This window comes from Diadema setosum, chromosome 13 (assembly GCF_964275005.1).
Source record: "Diadema setosum chromosome 13, eeDiaSeto1, whole genome shotgun sequence".
Classification (NCBI taxonomy): Eukaryota; Metazoa; Echinodermata; class Echinoidea; order Diadematoida; family Diadematidae; genus Diadema; species Diadema setosum.
In genome coordinates, this window is record NC_092697.1 from 10,338,706 (window position 1) to 10,360,729 (window position 22,024).

The 22,024-nt window shown below is 38.1% G+C and overlaps 1 protein-coding gene across 1 annotated transcript; it reads right to left on the reverse strand.

The window, feature by feature from the left end:
* Nucleotides 1–406: 406 nt before the first annotated feature.
* Nucleotides 407–18,650, reverse strand: LOC140237168 (tyrosine-protein kinase receptor Tie-1-like). Its single transcript, XM_072317110.1, has 9 exons — nucleotides 18,644–18,650; nucleotides 17,447–17,770; nucleotides 15,180–15,467; nucleotides 14,726–14,863; nucleotides 8,628–8,780; nucleotides 4,722–4,859; nucleotides 3,973–4,008; nucleotides 1,314–1,529; nucleotides 407–813 (listed from the first exon to the last, which is right to left on the reverse strand). Exons 1-9 carry the CDS (start codon nucleotides 18,648–18,650, stop codon nucleotides 407–409), a joined length of 1,707 nt encoding a protein of 568 aa, XP_072173211.1.
* Between the last annotated feature and the right edge of the window lie 3,374 nt (nucleotides 18,651–22,024).

Below are 22,024 nucleotides of genomic sequence, written 5' to 3' on the forward strand. Positions count from 1 at the left end.
CTATCAGATGGCGACGTTATGGTGGTTTTGTCATGTAGGGTCACATATATTAATTATTTTTTCTTAATTACCTGCCATGTGACTGTTATCTGTCCATCCCTACTTCCATTCATGGCTTCCACTGAAGAAGGCCCTTCTAGTGGAGCTAAAGAAAATTTATCATGAGAGACAATTGCTATGACTAAAGTGAAATGTAGACAGTTTTCTTTTTCCTGTAATTTCATCCTATCTGTTTCACAAATTTTCGTAGAGTCCTTTCAACCTGGTCAGTTTAAAAAATAAATAAATAAAAATCACAATGAACTCCTTTTTGTGCCTCTTGATGCAATAAGAGTGGTAAGAGTGATAAGAGCTACTTATCTACCAGTGGACATACCCGTTTAAACTCATGGCTGGAGAATGATAACTAGCCAACACATGATAACCTTTCAACTTTGACAGGACTTTGCTCAAATTTAATCAGTGCGTGCATCTCCAGAATTTCTGACTTTGACTCACGGGAGCAGAGTGTCCTGCCTTCTACCTCCATTTTATTCCCGATTCCACCGACACCTGGTCTCTCAGCTGAGACAGCGAAAATGAAGTCTGTGTCTGGTGTCAAATTAGTGATAGTTTCTGAGGGCGCCAGCCTATCTGTTCTCATCTCACGCCGAATGAAGTCCCCAGGATTGCTCTTCTCTTTGTAGTACACCTGGTATCCAAACAGTGGAGGATCACCAACATCTGTCTCTTCATTCCATGCATCCCAGGCGAGGGTTACCGAGCTGCTGGTGGCTGTATCCACAACGGGGGAACTTGGCAGCTGTGGTAACACTAGTATAGTGTTATCAGAAATGTAAAAACAAATGACTTTAAGTTTCCAGCTTGTTGTTTGATTCCTTTAAATTTCAACAGAGACAAATGACAGCCAAAAACAGTACACACGGTAGAACGAGTAAAAACACAACGTTGAAGAATTAATACTTAAGTATAAGATATAAGTATAACAAGTAATACACAGAATTGAAGAATTACTACAAAAGTATATAAGCTATGTGAAGTACAAGACAAAACGGAAAAATGTGTAGCACGCAAACTGAAAGTGGAACTTTTTTTTTCTACAGAACTGAACAACAGCTTCATGTGAGGATCATCTCCAATTTACAGACATTCTGTCATCTTCAAACTCAGGAACATATTTTAGATCATGAATTCATGATTTATTTCTCGTTAACATTTTATACATTGAGAATACTGACCATAAAATCCTCCTGTGACTTCTTGGCTCATGAAAGTGGTGACGTCTGACATCATACATCGAAATTTTTCCCCACCTTGGATATCTGCTACGATAAAGCTAGCAGTGTATCCATTTGCGGTACTTGCAGAACTCCGTGTAATGCCTGTCTCATGGAACGGCTCATTACTGTGCTTTCTCTGAAGCTTCACAATAGGGTCTGCAGTCGACAGAAACCTGCTTCCAGTGGAGGAGCAGCTCACCATTACTGGCTGCCCTTGGTTTGGTTTCCTGTAGTTGACTGTTACAGTCCCTGAAGAAAAAATGGTGGTGTGGGGAGAACCATGAAGTCATTATTTTGTGCATAACACCCAAGATAATATTATTGATGGGAAATATATACATATATATATATATATATATATATATCTAATGTTCACAAGCCAGTTGTAACAAGGAAAAGTAGAAATTACGCGGTGCGTAATATATGTCCCCGCCGGAAGTAGCATTTTGTAGCAAAATGTACAATATAGGTAAAAAATCAAGGTCAAAGGTCAAAGAAGTCAAAAGTCAAAATTCTGTGTAGAAGTTTTGAAGCCCTCACCTAGTGCCATCACATAAAGCAAACGGAATCGAAATCGGGTTAGAAATGGCGAAGGAGTAGCATTTTGTAGCCAATGTACAATATAGGTCAAAAATCAAGGTCAAAGGTCAAAGAAGTCAAAGGTCAAAATTCTGTGTAGAAGTTTTGAAGCCCTCACCTAATGCCATCACATAAAGCAAACGGAATCGAAATCGGGTTAGAAATCGCGAAGGAGTAGCATTTTGTAGCAAAATGTACAATACAGGTCAAAAATCAAGGTCAAAGGTCAAAGAAGTCAAAGGTCAAAAATATGTGTAGAAGTTTTGAAGCCCTCACCTAGTGCCATCACATAAAGCAAACGGAATCGAAATCGGGTTAGAAATCGCGGAGTAGCATTTTGTAGCCAATGTATAATATTGGTCAAAAATCAAGGTCAAAGGTCAAAGAAGTCAAAGGTCAAAATTCTGTGTAGAAGTTTTGAAGCCCTCACCTAGTACCATCACATAAAGCAAACGGAATCGAAATCGGGTTAGAAATCGCGAAGGAGAAGCATTTTGTAGCAAAATGTACAATACAGGTCAAAAATCAAGGTCAAAGGTCATTTTGTACCCAATGTATAATGTAGGTCAAAAATCAAGGTCAAAGGTCAAAGAAGTCAAAGGTCAAAATTCTGTGTAGAAGTTTTGAAGCCTTCACCTAGTGCCATCACATAAAGCAAACGGAATCGAAATCGCGTTAGAAATGGCGAAGCAGTAGCATTTTGTAGCAAAATGTACAATATAGGTCAAAAATCAAGGTCAAAGGTCAAAGAAGTCAAAGGTCAAAATTCTGTCTACAAGTTTTGAAGCCCTCACCTAGTGCCATCACATAAAGCAAACAAATCGAAATCGGGTTAGAAATGGCGAAGGATTTGCATTTTGTAGCCAATGTACAATATAGGTCAAAAATCAAGGTCAAAGGTCAAAGAAGTCAAAGGTCAAAATTTTGTGTAGCAGTTTTGAAGCCCTCACCTAGTGCCATCACATAAAGCAAACGGAATCGAAATCGGGTTAAAAATGGCAAAGGAGTAGCATTTTGTAGCAAAATGTACAATATAGGTCAAAAATCAAGGTCAAAGGTCAAAGAAGTCAAAGGTCAAAATTCTGTCTACAAGTTTTGAAGCCCTCACCTAGTGCCATCACATAAAGCAAACAGAATCGAAATCGGGTTAGAAATGGCAAAGGAGTAGCATTTTGTAGCTAATGTACAATATAGGTCAAAAATCAAGGTCAAAGGTCAAAGAAGTCAAAGGTCAAAATTCTGTGTAGAAGTTTTGAAGCCCTCACCTAGTGCCATCACATAAAGCAAACGGAATCGAAATCGGGTTAGAAATGGCGAAGGAGTAGCATTTTGTAGCAAAATGTACAATATAGGTCAAAGGTCAATGTCAAAGGTCACAACTGAAATTCTGTGTAGAAGTTTCAAAGCTCCCATGTAGTGCTCTCATATAAAGCAAACAGAATCAAAATCGGCTCATAAATGACAGAGAAGTAGCAAATTGAACATTTTGATCACACACGGACGCACACACGGACAGACGCACACACGGACACACACACGGACACACACACGTACGGAGCCCGTTTCATAGTCCCCTGCTCGTTACTCGTTCGACGGGGACAACAATTGGTCGATTGAGGTTTTTAACAACATAGTTCAATTTTAATACAAACTTTGAATGACTTAATACTTGATTCTGTTAAGAATAACAACTGAAAAGGAGAAAATGTCCTGTCATGATTAAAATGTCAATATGCGCGTAACTTAATATTCCGAGGACTGGTGTCCTGAACTACCAGATGTTAATCTTGTTATTTGAAACAATTTTGGCAAATAGTCAATTAAAAGAATCTTTCTACAAAATTGAAAAGAGAGAACATAGACAATCCAAAGGCACGATTTAATACAGCTTCTAAAGTCTGTCATCCATGATTTATGTTGTAGTCCCCTTCAATTTGGCGTTGAAAGATTACCTTTGAAATAATTGCTAGAATATATCATAACAAGACACACAACTTCATTATTCAGTCATTATTTGATCGAAGAAAAAAAATCAAAATTCAAAAGTATCTATAGGACCTAAACGACAAATCACTCACATAACTTAGGAAGATACAGAAATACACCTGCATACCTGCACAATCTTGTCCATATTTCCCAGTGATACATTCTTTACGATGGGGCAGAAAATGGACAAATGCATGAAAATATCGAGGATTAAAACAGTATAAAGATATTTGAGAAAGGTTAAACATACTACCATTTAATAAGGAATGGGTTGTGTGTTCCTTTAAGACAGGTATATATCTTTTGGCCTTTTGAAGTAATTCAACAAAGACAGAATTTCCCTAACATAACTCAAGCATCTTATGTTTATGTTGGCTGATATTGCATTGTAGTGATCATATCAATACATTCTTGAAAACTGGCACCATGATTGGCTCACACTTATTCTGTACTTCGCTAAAATAAAGTTTTGTTTTGTCAAATAGACTACATTCCTTCCAAATATTACAGCTATTGACGTAAAACATTAAAAATTCACCGGCATGATAAGCTTTCGCTATGTATCACTGCCACAAATTAAGGAACGTTGTTAATGTAAGTAAAGGATAGGAGCATACTCAAAATCACATGGTGATAGCATAGAAGTATCTTGGTAAAATAGGTCCGACTATCAATGAATGTTCCCTGGCAAGATACACTGCGCGTATAAGGTGTTTTATTGCAAGCCTGTGAACTTTACGCTGGTAGTTCTGTGCTGCCATTAAATTCCTGGTCTCGTTTATCAACCCGGAAGTGTTCTAACAAGAGGGGGAAAATATATCAAGTTAATACATCGCATTTCAGGAAAGAGACTTCTACATAAATAGCAATCCTCACCCTGACAGTTTGGGCCTTTCCATCCTGGCAGACACTCAGCTGAACTCCCTTTGCAAGCTCCAGTATATGAATCACATTCGCCCGACAAACAGTGACAGGTCTGGGTACAGCTGGCTCCAAACTCATTGGCACCGCACTCTAATTTTACGACAAAGATACACGACTGAATTGAAAACATGTATGCACTTCCTCTGTATTACCATACCAATTGAATCAGACCCTTTGTTGTACTTCTGAAACTTGTAAATGGTAAGTTTCGAGTGCCTTTCCCACTCTTTTTCGCAAGGGTTTACTTTCTTAGACTGACAACTCAGTGTCAAATGGTTTCAGAAGGCAACTCAGAAGGCAACTCAGAAGGCAACTTAGGCCTATGCCTGTGCCGTAACGCATTACTCTCCAATATGTTTGTTGTATATCTTGACCGTGTGACCAGTTTCACCTGAACTTTGACCGTTGCCCTTTGACCCCCTGGCTCATATCTTTCTTTAGATAATATCTGTCTGGTATTACCCAATTTTCATGGCAGTATTACGAGCTATTTTCAAAATATGGGAAAAAACAGTGACATATAACTTTGTCATTTAACTTTTGACTCAATGGCCCAAAATTTTGATTACAGAATCATTGTGAAGTAATATGTGTATGTATACCAAGTTTAATTAAATGTGTACACTAAGAAATTTTCAAGGTATGGAAAAAAATGTGTAATTACAGTATTAAATAGCACATTTTCTGATTTTCATCTGACCTTTGAACCCCGACATTTGACTCCATAACACATGAATTTTCAAGAGAAATATTCTCAGGCAGTACATGCATATACATCAAATATAATCATACACTATAAGTTTCATGAAGACAACATGAAACATTTGGCATTTTCACACTGAACTTTGAACTTTGACCTTTGACCCCTGTTCCAAAACTTAGAGAATTCTTAGAGAATCTTTATCTGGTGATACATATATGCACTAAGTTTCATGAAAATATCTTCATACATAATTATTGCATAAATATGGGGGGAAATGGCAGGATTTTGAAGCATTTGACATTGACCTTTCAATTTTGACCTTAAGCGTGCACATCCAAAGATTGACAGATGCAACTTTGTCCACTCATGCCACTTGTGCATACATATGCCCCAAGTTTCATCCGGGTACCTCAAACTCTTCTTATGCTGTCCACAAAATTGATTACGGATGGAAGGACGGGCAAACAGACGGACGGACAACCCACAACCATATCTCCGGCAACACGTCGTTGCAAAGGCATGAAGAACACATCAGATTACATGGCCCATTCTGAAGTCATCAACACTTGTAACCACTGTGGTAAGCCTTACCCACCTGTTGATCTTATGTCTTACTAAGATTTGTATACAGTAACATGTGGATAAAGACAAGTGATATTTCTTTAGAGTATACCCTTGCTACTTCTTGTAATGTCATGCTTTGATAGGTGCAGAAAATGTAATGTATTTCTTTGTTCATTATGTAGATGTATTTCTTCATCAAAGGTGATCTCATGTAGTATCTTTTGTCTCTTTTTCCGAAGTAATCTTCCAACCTGTGATATCAAACAAATTGTTGACATTTTACTATGACGTCAGTAATGTAAAGTATAGTATACACATTTACTTACAGTAAACACATTTCTTACATGACCATTTTGACTCAATTCAGAATTGTATGGCTCTACAAGCTTCCTGTACTGGTATAGATAGAACATCACAGGCATAAATCTATCACATTCATTTGATTTTGATTTTAGTTGGAAGATTACCTAACCACAACTTATTGAATGTACGGTATAGATATATGGGCCACAAAACGCTGCGAGTTACTTTATTTTGTGATATTTCTTTGGCTCAATGTTAGGTTGCATTCAAGCGCGCCGGAACACTATGTTTTTGTTTTTTGTTTTGTTTTGTTTTGTTTTGTTTTGTTTTGTGTTGTTGTTGTTGGTTTTTTTTTTTTTTTTTTGGGGGGGGAGGCAAAATCTCGACGGTGGAACATTTTATGTGACTATGTAAGATTTTCGACGAGGAAGCGAGGAACCGAGCCGATGGGGGGGGGGGGATACCCTCATCCCACGGTAGGGACTTTAAATTGTAAAAACAGAGTATAAAAGTCGCGTTTATAGAGCATTTTGAATTAGTTTTCTAGGGAATTAAACATAGTAAAAGAAATCACTGCGAAGGACTACGATCATAACTTATGAAAACTATTCATTTTACTATAAATACGTGCAGAGAGAGAGCGAGCTACTTTCACTCGTTTTGCCCCCTCCCCCCCCCCCCCCACACACACATATTTTATGGGGGGGGGGGCAAGTACCCCCCCCCCCCCCCCGCGCCCTTGGTTGCATTTACAAGTATAATTGTAACGATGTTATCCTAGCAGAACTGTAACATTTTGTAATCTATTAGAATACAATTGTTTAATGTTAAATCAATTTCATCTCTCATAGAATGTAGATATTCCTCTACCTCAACGTATCCCGTGAACTTAATTATAGTGATGAATCAACTGATGTGGGGAAACATTATGCCGATCATCACCAACCATATTGTCTTCAAGAATTTGGCTGACTAGTTGTCCCAGCCTATGCATATGTCAGGAATCATTTCAAAACATTTGTTAAGAACTTGAATTTCATGTGATTGATTGACAAATTGCCCTACATTAACGTTCAAATCCAGCCTGAGTAGGTGTATGTATACCCATGATTGAATATCATGTCTACTATTAAAACACTGATTAATTTGGTGTTTATTTTCACGTAGGTCAATGTAGGGCAACTATGTCAATCAACTGCAATAAAAACAAATATCAGTCTAAACTAGAAATATCGCTTTGGCGACTGGTCTGCTTGCGTCACAATGCATGGTTCTCGTATTGTAGGTCTGTAGTGCAATGTCTTGACAATGTGTGATGACAGTTTCACATTTATTGGCAAAATATTAAAATGACAGGTTTGTCTCAAATGTGTTGAATATTCACTTTCCTTGAACTAGGTTTAATTGGATGAATGGCTGTATTGTCTATAAGAATGCAAGAATTTGGGGATTCGATTATTTGTACTTGACTTTTGACCCTTTCATGCATCATGCATTCAGTAATTTTCATGGTATGGAGAAAAAGTGTAAATTCAGTATCAAATAATAAAATCTTAGTATTTACCCTGGCATTTGACCCTCGACCTTTGACCCTAGAGGACCCTAAAATCCCCAAGAGAATCATTGTCATGTACTAAGTATCATGATGATACCATGAGTTATTTTCGAGATATCGAAGAAGTGAAATTTATACTTTCACTTGACCTTTGACCCTTTGGGAAGAAACTTCCCAGAGAATCTCAACTGAGTAATACATGTATATACTAAATTCCAAGATAATCGGGCAAAATGCATAATGGTGAGGGAAATAGTAAGATTTTGAGGAGTTGACCTTGACCTTTCATCCCTGACCGTTGAACCCTGACCTTTGACCTATGAACCCAAATTCCGTAGGTAATGCATATGTGATAAGTTCTATGAAGATACCTGTGAACCATTTGCGAGAAATTTGTGAAACTCTGTGGAGAATCTTTATTTGGTACTACATGTGTGCATTAAGTTCCAAGAAAATACCTTTAGGCATTACATAGATATGGAGGAAAAAGTGAAATTTTTAGCATTTGACCTTGACCCTTTGACCGTGTGACCTTGAGCATGTGCACCCAAAAATGAATAGGAACAACTTCGCCTATTCCTACATTAAGGTCTACTTTTTTTTTTTAGTTATGCTGTCTACAAAATTGATTACGAACAGAAGGACGGACATCCCGAACACATAATATGCCTCCGGCGACACTTCGTGACAGAGGCATAAAAAAGCGGCTGTAAAAATTCTGTATCAACCTCACCTTCCGTACAGTGTATGCCTTTGTATCCAGGCGTACAAGAGCATCCATAGGGGTCTGGAACACACACCTGTAGACCACTGCATGCTGTCTGGTCATCGGTTATATAATTGCAGCGATACTCGCAACCACGTCCATAGCGATTACCACCACACCCTGTATAAACAGAAGACCAGTACATTGTATTACCAAACCTATATTTTACTACTTCAACATATGACCAACTCCATCCGCATATTGGCTTTGACAAAGAAAAAAAGAATAAGAAAAAAGAATATTCTATACAGTCACACAACTGGCAATAAATGTTTATAGAATTTAAATGTTTACATAAAAGTAATCTTTTAATGTAAGAAGTCATTCTTATCCGAAAGAAAACAAAATCTTCTTAATAAATGAAATAATGTCCGAGTTGTGAAGCCATGAATATTATAACACTCAGCAAACAAGAAAGTAAACACAATGTTCAAGTTCATATTTCTCACAGCATTTTTAGCGAAATATTTATGTTTTATATGCCATGTTAAAGGGAATTTAATTGGCTATCAGCGTGGTTGTTCGAAAAATAGGGAGACTTTACGCATGAGTGAACATATTCATTTCTCTTTTCCAAGGCACAAAAGTAGAAATTGCAAAAATGGGCAAGATGTCATTCATGCGTACATACTCTTCCATATAGCAATAAGAACAAAAGACAAACTTAACAAAATAAGAAACACATATCAATTTTCAAAAATCAACCTTTGATCTGAATAATATCTTTGTAGCCCCAAAACGTGCCAAAGATTTAAAAAAGGCAAAAAAGCAGGAAAATAAAGAATTTTCAGTCAAATTCGAATTCAAATGATATCAGGGAAGAAACAATATTAACAAAAATAGTAGAAATCTGAAATGTTATTTCAAATTAAAGAAATTAAAAATAACATTTGGGTCTTGAATTTGTCTCGTGGATTCACAAATTCCTAAATTAAAAGAATGAAATAAATAAATTCTGTTCATTTCGTTATCAACTTTGCGGCTTACTCCCTATGTCATTTCAAGTTATGATTTGACAGAAAATCCCCTTTAGTTTCCCACTTTGTGTTTGTTTGAGGATATAAAGCGATACAAGGGCACGAAAACTTATTTTGGCTTTTTCATCTATGTGTGTTATTGTGCAAAATTGATCTTTTGTTGTCATTGCCATCTTGAAGGGCATTTGCAAATGAATGATAAAATGCCAATTTCTGCAATTTTACTCTTGTGCCTTGAAGGACAAAAACGAATGGGTTTACTCATGAGTAAAATTTCCCTTTGTACTAATCTACCAGGTTGATAGCCAACAGAATAGAATTTAATATGTTATATGACACAAGGATTTTTACCAAAATCTTCTATGAAAAATATTTACTGGAAAAGTGTTTACTTTCTTTTTTGGCTGAATGTACACCAGAGACTGAAGGTGCGATGGACTAAAATCAATTTTCAAGAATTGTGTCGCACAAAAACAAATGACAGACTCATCTTATTTAAGTTGCTTTCGCGATTGTACGTATACTATTGACTGTTGTGCGAAATTAGTACTGTCATACTCATTTTTTTAATTGGAATTTCATTTTTTATTCATGTGTATCATAGTCATTAAAGTCAACTTTCATATGGATGAAAATTCTCCAGACAGCTAAGAAGTCTCAGACCACAGCACTGAATTGATAAATTATCAAACAGAGGTGGTGAGGGTCGAGCACAAGACTGGAACTTCAGCCTATAGTGTCTACCTTCTTCCTTTCTGATTGCCAATGCTCTGATTATGCCAGAAACTTTATGTATTATCTTTCAGTTTATAAATGTATGCATGACATACAATCTTCTCCTGCTGGTTAAATTGCTAAATGCATATCACTTTATTACTTCTGCAGTATTATGATCTCCCACGGTTGGCTCATCTTGTATCCTTGGCAATGGGTTAACACGAAGCTAGAACATATCCAACATTCTTGTCACAATGCTTGTATGCTTCAATACTTTGTAATTACCATAGGGCCCTACTTCTACCATGGGCGTAAATTCCCAGGGGATGGGGGATATATCCCCCCCCCCCCCCGAAATGGAGATGGGGGGATGGCCTGTACAATCATTTCCCCCCCCCCCCCCTGAAATTTGAGGGGAAAAAATGGAGGAAGCAGAAATCTGATTAGTTTTGGCATATTGCATGACGTTCGTACGTCCGCCTCCAGACAGGTAACAGAGCTGAACAGTCTTGTAGGATAATGTATACATAATTTTCTCAAGCGCTCGCTCGCTTCGCTCGCTCGCAAAGACAGTAATATCGACATTAAGGTATGGCCCAGACGTTGACAACGTCAAATACATCTCTTTGATATATCTTTTAATAATATAGCATTTTTGTTATTCAAACACTGCGAGATTTGTATGCAGTCTGGTTTGTGCGATATCTATGTGGTTCATTAGTTTATTACTCATCGATTTTTTGTACTTGTGTAATTTTAGTTGGTCAAGACAAACATATCCGTTCTCCGTGTAAAATTATATGCCTATGAACTCGGGAACCTACAGTTTTACAAGCTTTAAAGCTTTTATGTAGGCCCCATCATATTTCTTATACTTACTAGTGACATTTTCACACAATATGACCTTGTACATTTGTGTCAAGTATATTTTCTTTTTCTTTTCTTCTACGATCAAAAGACATGATTGTATATATTTTGTATTCTTGTTTTGTTGTCAATAATTTTGTAATGTCATCATTGAGAAATGGAAATATGAAATAAATTTGAACTTTGAACTTAAATAGTATAGACCTACATTATAAGCATGTAAATCCAAAATTTCACCGAAAGTATGCACCAGATCGCTTAATTTCAGGTCTGAAAATGCAAAATCTTCCTCGTCTGAGAGGGGGGTATCCCCCCTCCCACACCCTCCCCCCACTTGGTCGCTCCGCTCCCTCGCACAGATATTCCAACTCCATGTCCCTCCCCCACCCACCATCATTAAAACAGAACGATGCCCCTGGGATGATTGCTTTATTGACTTAAATCAAGAAAATGGAAAAATACAATACCTACAGGAAGATAATACCGGTACGTTATTACATACAAAGAAATGGAGATCCATATTAACATTTTTTTGAATATATTTGGGAATTATTCAGGGCTATGCTACGTTTTTAAAGGGGGGTCAAAATCACCTGTCAGACAAGAAGAAAGAAAATCAAAAGATAAGAGAAACAACAACAAAAATTCTTCGTTCTTTCAAGGTCTGATTTTCCGCCAGAAGTCGGCTGACAAGCAAAAAGAAAAATAAACAAACAAACAAAACCAACCAAACAAAAACAAAAAGTCTTCATGTTTTTGCTGCCACTTCCCTCATACTTTATATTTCATGCAAAAGAGTGGTACATTCGATCCCTGTGAAGTGGGGGGGGGTGCCAAGCTCCCCCCCCCCCCATCCGCTGGTTAAAAAAAAAAAAATAAAAAACTTACCAAAATAGTAATTCAAGGGTTAGTAAACTGCTTTTGAAATCGACATGAAGGGGGATCAAGAAATAAAATATTTTTATAAGATTTCTTTTCACCATAATTAAAGAGGTATATAGCGTGAAACATTGTTCAAAAAGTCCGGAGCCGACAAAATATTGCGATTCAGCGTGATTCCTGGTTGGCATTCTGAATATAAGCAGGATGTACGCAGTGTACTCAGAACATCCGAACGGCAACAAGAGTCGCTGCAATGTTGCGCAATGTGATGTAGAATGTACACCTTTGTACCTTGCGCTTCGTTATATCAAAGCTAGATCATTAATGATTTTGCAGTGTTGCTTTACACACTAGTCTATATCAAAATGCCTTGCATTGCCAATAACAAAACTTGACCTGGGCTATTTCCTAACTTTTTCATATATATAGAACACACAAACACACACAAACACAAACAATAATATTAGAGGATGTTCTAAAGTGCAGATTTTGGATATCCTTCCCCCATTTGGTCACTTCGACGCCCCCTCGCTGGTCATACCTCCCCAAATCATGAACATAAACCGACACCATTGACTACCAGTGGCGGATCCGCCCCCCCCCCCTTAATTTCCAAAGCGAAAAAATATAGCTTCAAAAGGCAGTTTTTGGACTGCAAAATGTCAAAATTTTCGAGCTCGCTCGCTCCGCTCGATCGCATTTAATCGCTATGCCATTCTCCTGATGTTGGTTCCAGTAATTGCCAGCAGTTGCGCCCGATGCACCCCCCCCCTCTTAATTTCCAAAGTGAAAAAAATACAGCTACACAAACGGCAGTTTTGGGACTGTAAAATGTCAAAATTTTCAAGCTCACTCGCTGCGCTCGCTCGCATATTATCGTTATGTCAATCTCCTAATGTCGCTGCCAGTAATTGCCAGCAGTTGCGTCCGGTACCCTCCCCCCCCCCCTTACTTAATTTTCAAAGCAAAGAAATATAGCTACAACCGGCAGTTTTGGGACTGTAAAATGTCAAAATTTCCAAGCTCGCTTGCTTCGCTCGCTCGCATATAATCGTTATGTCATTCTCCTGATGTCGCTGCCAGTAATTGCCAGCAGTTGCGTCCGGTGCCCCCCCCCCCCCCTTAATTTTCAAAGCGAAAAAATATAGCTACAACCGGTAGTTGGGGGACAGTAAAATGTCGAAATTTTCATGCTCGCTCGCTTCGCTCCCTCGCATTAATCGTGATGCCATTCTCCTGATGTTGCTACCAGTAATTGCCAGCAGTTGCGCCCGGTGCGCCCCCCTTAATTTCCAAAGCGAAGAAATAAATATCTATAAAAGGCAGTTTTGGGACTGTAAAATGTCAAAATTTTGAAGCTCGCTCGCATTTTAATTGTTATGCCATTCTCCTGATGTTGCTGCCAGCAATAATTGTCAGCAGCAGTTGCGCCCGGTGCGTCCCACCCCCCCCCCCTTCACTTCCAAAGCGAAAAAATATAGCTACAAACGGAAGTTTAGGAATTATGAAATGTCAAAATTTTCAAGCTCGCTCGCTTCGCTCGCTCGCATTTAATCGTTATGCCATTCTACTAGGATGATGCTGCCAGTAATTGCCAGCACTTGCGCCCGGTGCGCCCCCTTAATTTCCAAAGCGAAAAAATATAGCTACAAACGGCAGTTTGGGGACTGTAAAATAATGTCAAAATTTTGAAGCTCGCTCGCATTTAATCGTTATGCCATTCTCCTGATGTTGCTGCCAGTAATTGTCAGCAACAGTTGAGCCCGGTGGGTTCCCCCCCCCCCTTCATTTCCAAAGCGAAAAAATATATCTACAAACGGTAGTTTTGGAATTGTAAATGTCAAAATTTTCAAGCTCGCTCGTTTCGCTCGCTCGCATTTAATCGTTATGCCATTATGTTGCTGCCAGTAATTGCCAGCAGTTGCGCCCGGTGCGCTACCTTAATTTCCAAAGCGAAAAAATATACCTACAACCGGCAGTTTGGGGACTGTAAAATGTCAAAATTTCCAAGCTCGCTCGCATTTAATTGTTATGCAATTCTCCTGATGTTGCTGCTAGTAATTTGTCGTTTCACACCGTCATTCCATAATCCATAAGGGAAAAAATGACTGCACAGTGGAATGTATCACTTTCCGTTATGTATTGCAGTCCCCATTACAGTTTCCAAACTGACAGCACACGCACATACGCGCACACACATACACACGCACGCACAAGCATGCATACACACCCTCAAAATCACTTTTCCACGAGGTGCCCCCCCCCCCCCCCATGTCTTGACCAACCCGCCACGTTACGCCACTGGCTGCACCCGTCCGGTTACGGGTTTGTAATCGTGGTGATGGTGACTATCGCCGACGTTGACTTCTACCAATACAAGATGCAACAAACCAAATCACTTTGTCAGTTATCTAACACTCTAGAAAATTTCAAACAACCCCCATAAATTTGAGTTTTCTAGCCGCAAGAACTTTGTAGAAATCATGTTAGTGCATTATTACACAGTTCGAATAATTAATTGGCAAGTCACACGAAAGTGTTCATCTATCTTCTACAGCAGAAAAAAAAAATGGAAAGGGTCCCCGTAATCATGAAAAGGTACATGTTACTAACTTTACTTACTTTGCTCACACTGATCTCCCATGAAACCAGGGGGACAAACACACTCTCCCGTCTCACTGTGACAGATGCCTCCATTGTAGCATGACTGACAGGCCTGAAGGCATCCACCAAGTACATCGTAGCGACCAGCTGGACAATCTATAAAGTTAGAGAACGTAGTCAACCTTTTCACATTATTCCCAAATGGGGAAATTCTTTGCTTTCTTTAACTTAAAATGGAAAATTTATCATAGTGGGATTATGATTAAAATGTTAAAAGACTCACATCTTTCTTCATCTTTCATATCAGTTATTCCATCATCATTTCAATTTACATCATTTTGTCCATCAAGCTTCTCCATACATACTCTATTGTCCAATGATAAATGTGGTAAAGTGTTTCATAAATGTTATTTTTAAACTTAATAACCAGCGAATGTTGATATATTAGGCATTACAGTCGTGATCAGCTTACCTCTCACAATGAGTCGCAACAAGCCAGCTCTGGCCATACCTCTCTCGCTTTTCAGGTGTAGTTCATACACTCCACCATCTGCTGGTGTGACATTTCTCTCAATGGTATAACTTGCTCCTGCTCCAGTGGATCTATAAATGAGATCAGATGGCTCGACCGTCCCATTGTGTCTCCAATTTCTTTCTATGTCATCACTGATAGGCTGCACTGGTAAGAAGTCCACTGTCACATCCACATCTCCAGCATTAACAGTCTTTGAAAATCTTCCTTCAGCTGGTACAAACCTAGCTGCAATAATTCAAGGACATGCATTAATAATGGTTTTGACAAAGATTTAATGAATAACGGAACTAGTGATTCCACCGATACGAGGATGCTTCCACTTTCACATTCACTTTTCCAATGCTATTAAAGGCCCTTCATTAAGAGTTTGATTAAGTTCATTGATCTTGACCATTGGCCCCATGGACTGACCTCTAATCCTACCCATATACATGAAATCATTTTAACCTTAGTTTTATCTATTTCAATAAATAACACTATTGTATATTTCTAGTACAAAAATGATATTTAGGGGTCCTGTACTGCTTCATTTTGGTGGCCTCTGATCTTGAATAATCCTTGTAATTTAAAGGTAATTCAATCACTTCTATCCCTACTCAGTAGATATAGTCATTGGACATTTTTAGCTTATGTTTTGGCATGAAAATCAAAATCAAATTTTAAACCAATACAACGCGACCTTTGACCTTGACATTTGCACATCACCATAGCATGTTCATAGTACAGTTTTCTGTCTCTCCTTTCCACCAACTTACGCTAAGGATGCTTCGGCACCACTGGACATTCCTAGCCGATGGAGTTATAGCTGGAATTTGTCTTCTGCTCTTTTTAAAACGTTTATTGCACAAAAATACCTGTATTTATTTCCACTCTTCCTTTCTCACTATAGTCACATCATAGTTACAGCTGAAAGTTTGGGGACCTTTCACCTTGACTTCCAAAATTTAATCTGATTGTATCTACACTTAATGTATCATACCTTGGCATGATACTTGAAAATATAAATCCGCTGGACTGCAATAATGAGGATCAGAGTGTGATTGACAGAATAGTGTCATTCTCACTGCAAAAATGTCGAAACTTTGGTCGCGACCCAGGGGCGGATCCAGGAATTCCGTAAAATTATAGAGGGGCGCACGCACCCTCCCCCATTTTTCCCATTTTCTTCTTGTTTTAACAATCAATAAAGAGGGCCCCGCCTGGATCCGACACTGCGAACCAGGGTTGAGTCTTTTTGATTCAGTGTTCTCTCTGCAAAAATAGAAAATGAAAATAAAAATGAATAAATTAATTAATAAACAAATAAATAAATAAATAGATATATAAAAAATGTCGAAACGTTTTAGAACATGATTGTATGCGAAGAGCTGACCTGCGCATACATGCACATGAATGGAATGTTTATTACGTCACAATGCCACCGTGGCAGGCCACAGCTGGTAAAAATAGTGCTCAAGGAACGACAAATAAGCAGTGCATTGTGGGATATTACATTTTACAGTTTTATTTTTTGTTACTGTTCTCACTGTACAACTTTGTGCCTATCAAAAAAAAAAAAAAAAAAACTCACACACACACACACAGAAACCCCAAGAAGTGTTACAATGCATTATTTCTGTTCTTATAGAAAAAAAAAAATCTCAACCAAAACTATACCATCCCTTTAACATCTCTAAGGTTATTGTATCAAGTAATCTTGGCATATCCCTACATAATCTAGAGGCCCTAGGTTATGCAACAAGAAAAAAAAAAGAAATGTGTTGGCAAATCAATTAAAACTCACCTAATGCAATTTGTTTATTTGGCTGTCTGTTTGTTTGTTTGTTTGTTTGTTTGTTTGTTTGTTTGTTTGTTTGTTTGTTTTTTCTGTTTTGCTATTGCTTATGATAATGATACAAGAGAATTTGCTGTGCAGAAAATATGGAAGTGTTTAAGACAGTGTCAATATTCTTTCCGGTGCAAGGCAATCAAAAGATATTTCTGGATTGCAGTCTCTCTCCTTACATTGCTTTTGGCAATTTTTTTTTCTTATTATCACTATTAAGACAGAAGATCTTGCCCTTCTATAGGTCTAAAGAGTGTTAACAGCCAGACATGTCTGTAAAATAACAAAATACATTTGAAAAAGGTGTGATTTATTAGTGTATTATAAACATGACATCATTTGTCAATATTAGAGAACATAACGACTTCTTCACACTTACCATCAGACCGCAAAAATATTGTAGGCACCACCGTGGACTGTCCATCTTCAGTGGCTGAACAATAAAATGCACCAAATGCCTCGTTATCAGCGGTATCTGAAAAAACTGTTTGAAGAAATTGTATTGAAGGATCACCATTAAGAGAATAAGCCAGTGGAGCAGGAGGATCGGGGTTGTTCCGCAGATAATTCATCGTGTAGACATAGCGACCAGTAGAAACAGTGGCATCAAGATCCGGTGCACTTCGAAAACAGGCAAAGAACGAGTTTCCACTCTCTGCACTTGTGAACAGCCGGCTGGTTGTTGATATGAAAGGTGACTGACCTGCAAAGGGGGAGATATATTCAATTCATTTTGAGACGTCTTTTTTGTGTGTGACATTTATTTTTACCAACATGAATTGTAATAGGTCTATATTTAATAAGAAGATGGGGAAATGATTATAAATGTGATAATGAGATATATGTGGTAATGACTAAAATAACATTACAGAACTGTGGATATGCTCTTTTGTAGCAAGATTTTATTTCACAACTGTCCAAATGAAAAGAAAAAGACTGAAAAATAGAAAAATCTTTAATCATGCTATATATCAAATACAATTCCTTACTCTATTTCCACATGATTTCATCATCATTTTAACATCAAAATGACACTAAAAGGTAAAGAAGTGATTCAAAGAAAAACAAATGATAATACGAAGAAAACCTATGTGGCAATAGATTTTTCAAGATGGCATGCATAATGTGATCATGCAATACATAAATTAAACTGTTCATGCACACCAAAGGTGCATTATGATGTACGAATCGAATTGGAAAAAAAATGAGAATAAAATGACAATTTGATCAATTCAGCCGTAAATTCTCTCCTTAAAAATGAGGGTGGTCCGCATAAATCACCATGAAAGCTGTTTCTTGATGGTGTTGATAGAGATCAAGATAAAGAAATCAATTCCTCCCATACCCCGCCTTTGGAACAGCCGATTGCCACAGTGCTAGTTGAGGAGCATAACACACACACACACACATACACAAACAATTTGTCACACATATACATGCCATTGATGCCATTGATGCCATTGATGCCATTGACACAAATACCAAATGTACTTTAAGTGTAATAGGCAGGATTAATGAAGATGAAAAAGAGAGAGCAAGTTTTCAGGTTCAATTTGATATCTTTTCATGCATTTACCTGTCATTTCTTGTTTTTAAATTACTCCTGAAATATGAAATATGTGATTTCTTTCCCATATACCTGTACAATGACAGCGTGGGTTTCAAAATGCACTGAAGCAATGTTAGGCCATTGCAGTCAAGGTTTTGTAGTTAGGGTCCGGACAAAACATCAATGGCCGCTTTGATGTTTCCGTTCAGGAAATATGCACTCTCGTCCGCTGATGTGTGAAACAAATAGCATTCAGCTTGAACTGTGAAAATGATCCACAAGCCAAGAGAAACATGTGTCTACTCTAATTGTACAGGTGCATGGGAAATGTAGCAATCATAATCTTCTTACAAATATTTGTCTGTCGACTAACACGTACTGTCAGAACAGCCCATATGCCATATTCTTTGAGCAATTAGCTATATAGATTTTTTTTTCAAATTTCTATCCCAAAATCATTTTGCCTTTTTTTTTCTGAATGCTCAACAGGTATATTTCAGAATTTGCTTCAGACTAATGCACTAATGCACTTGTTCTTTACATTTCTTTTAATATAATTCACACCGCCATACTTTTGATAACATGATCTTTACACAGGCCATCCTATTAATCCCCTCACCTTTGATTAATGATCTCCTAATATCGCAGCCACTTTAAAATTGTCTCCTTCAAATTACAGCTGCATCTCCCGCTTTTCATCAATCTTAAAGCAAAAAAATTTAAGACATCTCTGGGAGTCTCAAAAAGTCTTAATCAGCAATGTAAGCTTTAAAATTATTCCTGCAGGATTTGAGCTACTAGAATTTTAATTCGGAAAAAGATTCGAAGAGCTGTCTAGGCTATAATAGAAAGTTGTGACTCTAATATACTGTATACAGTGAAGTCATCGAATGGGATGATTTCAAATTCACAATCCTGCCATTATTTTGTATGCTTATATTTGACTTTAATTTCAGTCATACCTAAGGGAGAGTATTGTTTGAGATCTATAAGCTCTTAAATGCAAATTGTAGATCTCACACACAGCTAGCTATCGATGGTGGTATCAGATCCTGTTTTAGAATTAGTCTGACTGAACAATTCTATAGTTATGGCTAAGAATTGTTTTTTTTTTTCTGAATTAATACCTCGTGTCTGAAAGAGTTGTAAATGGTGCATCCTCGGCAGATGAAAGTCGAATCAGCAATTTTGACAAACAAGTTACACTTAATAAGTTGGCACAGAAAAGCAACACTGTAAAAAGAAAAGAATCATTTCCATGACTGTATAAGCCCCTTTTACACTTTCACAGATTGCTACACGGATGACCACGGATCGTCGTCCGTGGTGTTCCGGCATGCAAAATAGTCGATTTTCATCTCAATGACGGTGTGAACACGATCCAAACTGGGTGTCTACACGGACAAGTACGGAGGCTACACGGACAAGTACGGTGCGTACACGGACAGACAAGGGGTGTACGCGGACCACAGCGGAAACGATACGGAAGCAACAAGGATATCAAGGAAGAGCACGGATGCAACTGGGTTCCTTCGAGGTCATTACACAGATATCCCTAAAATGTTGACAGATGACATTTGCTTTTGCTTTTGATACTTTATCATTCTCGGGCGACATGTCTCCAGAGCTAAATATAACAAGCACGCCAGAAATCTGCAGCAGCGTACATACTTCTCTTCTTGTCGACACCATAATCCCATTAAGACATATATCTCTTTGTTTCAAACTCTCATTTTTCTGGAAAATCAAGGCATAAATAAAGCAAAACAAAACAAATCAAAACACACACAAAGAAGAAAAAACAGCAAGGAGGTATGTGTGGGTCACTTAAGCTTCTCCGGCGACCACTAAACGAACAGTATGAGGGGTTGATGGCTGTACTGATGGGGGAAGATGCGAGCAAATTTCACGGACTTTATGAGCTTGTATTGGCAAAATACACGAATATTTCATCCCGGATGGCGCCGATGCTAATACGGACGTCCCGATGTCTTCACGGATTGTCCTAGAATGAGTACGGAGGCAACACGGAGTAGCCGATGCCTACGAGGAAGGAATACGGAGGCAGCACGGAGTAGACGGTGCCAACAAGGAAGAGTTTTTATTGATTTTCATCCGTGATGTCCGGGATGAAAAATTAAGCTAGCTTAATTTTTTCCGCGGACATGCCGGATAATCAAGGATAATGCCGGTTGACTTCACGGAGTCAATACGGTCATGCCGGAAACAGTACGAATGATCCCGGATCGACGATCCGTGGTCATCCGTGATGCGATCCGTGAAAGTGGAAAAGGGGCTATAGGTGTAATATTTTGAGACAATGTATATCCAAAAATCAATCAATGGGAAGCGCTAAAATCACAGCACAGGTCTTGTACAATCCCAAGATATTACACATTGTATGACATAAAAACCAAAAACAGAACCGTATAATTTGACACGTTTTTCCTTTTTAGGTGTATTTCTGGTCTGGCTAGAAATGGCAAGTGTTATCTTAACTTTTTCTGTTTCTTGTTTTAGTTCGCAGGAAATTCTTCCTTGAACAGAAGCTGATAACATTGGGGGTGTTCTTTACCTCGTCATTGGGGCTATCGTTAATCTCATGACTGGAACTATCTATGTAGTAATAGGAGACAAAACTAACAAAAAAAAATAATAATAATGAAACCGAACACCAAGCTTGCCTAGCAGCAAACGTTGTGTTTTGTCTAATATGTCCACAAGAAGTAGATCGTTTCCTGTTTTGATGGCTCCTCGTGAAAGAAACATTTTCGTTTTTTTATGAGGAAATGCACAATGCCATTTAGGACAAAGCAAATTTATGGATACTGCATCGTTTCAATGAACACGTCGCTATTGTCTGTACAGGTAACTGTACTTTTGCCACAATCGGGAGAAAACTAAACAAACGTGGTGGCAGATAACTACACAGATTTGTTACAAGCACAACTGAAATCAGTGTGCCGAGTTCGAACGTGAGGAGTTTCAGTATGCTTCTAGGCCTATATCTCATAATATACCACCTGTGTGTTGGTCAGTTGTTTTTGACATTGGTCAAAATGTGGCTGTCTCAATAAAAAGAAGCAACAACAACAAAGAGAAAAAACGATCAAACTTGGTTCACAGAGTGGCATAACAATCACATATAGCTAGAAAAAAGACACGTGATTTCACTATGAAGATGGATTGGTTGATTCCCTTACCGTGTACTACAGATACACACAAAACTGCAGTCGTAGCAATCATCGCGTGCAATGCCAAAGCCTTGGAAGAGTAGTCGGGAAAGTTTCGATGCAGCATTTTGTTTTCTTGCGAGTGAGAGATCTCACCCACCGCACTGCTTGGCAGACTGAGGAAGTGGAAAGAATCGGGTATCTCTTCGAAGTTAAAAACACAGTATCATGAATC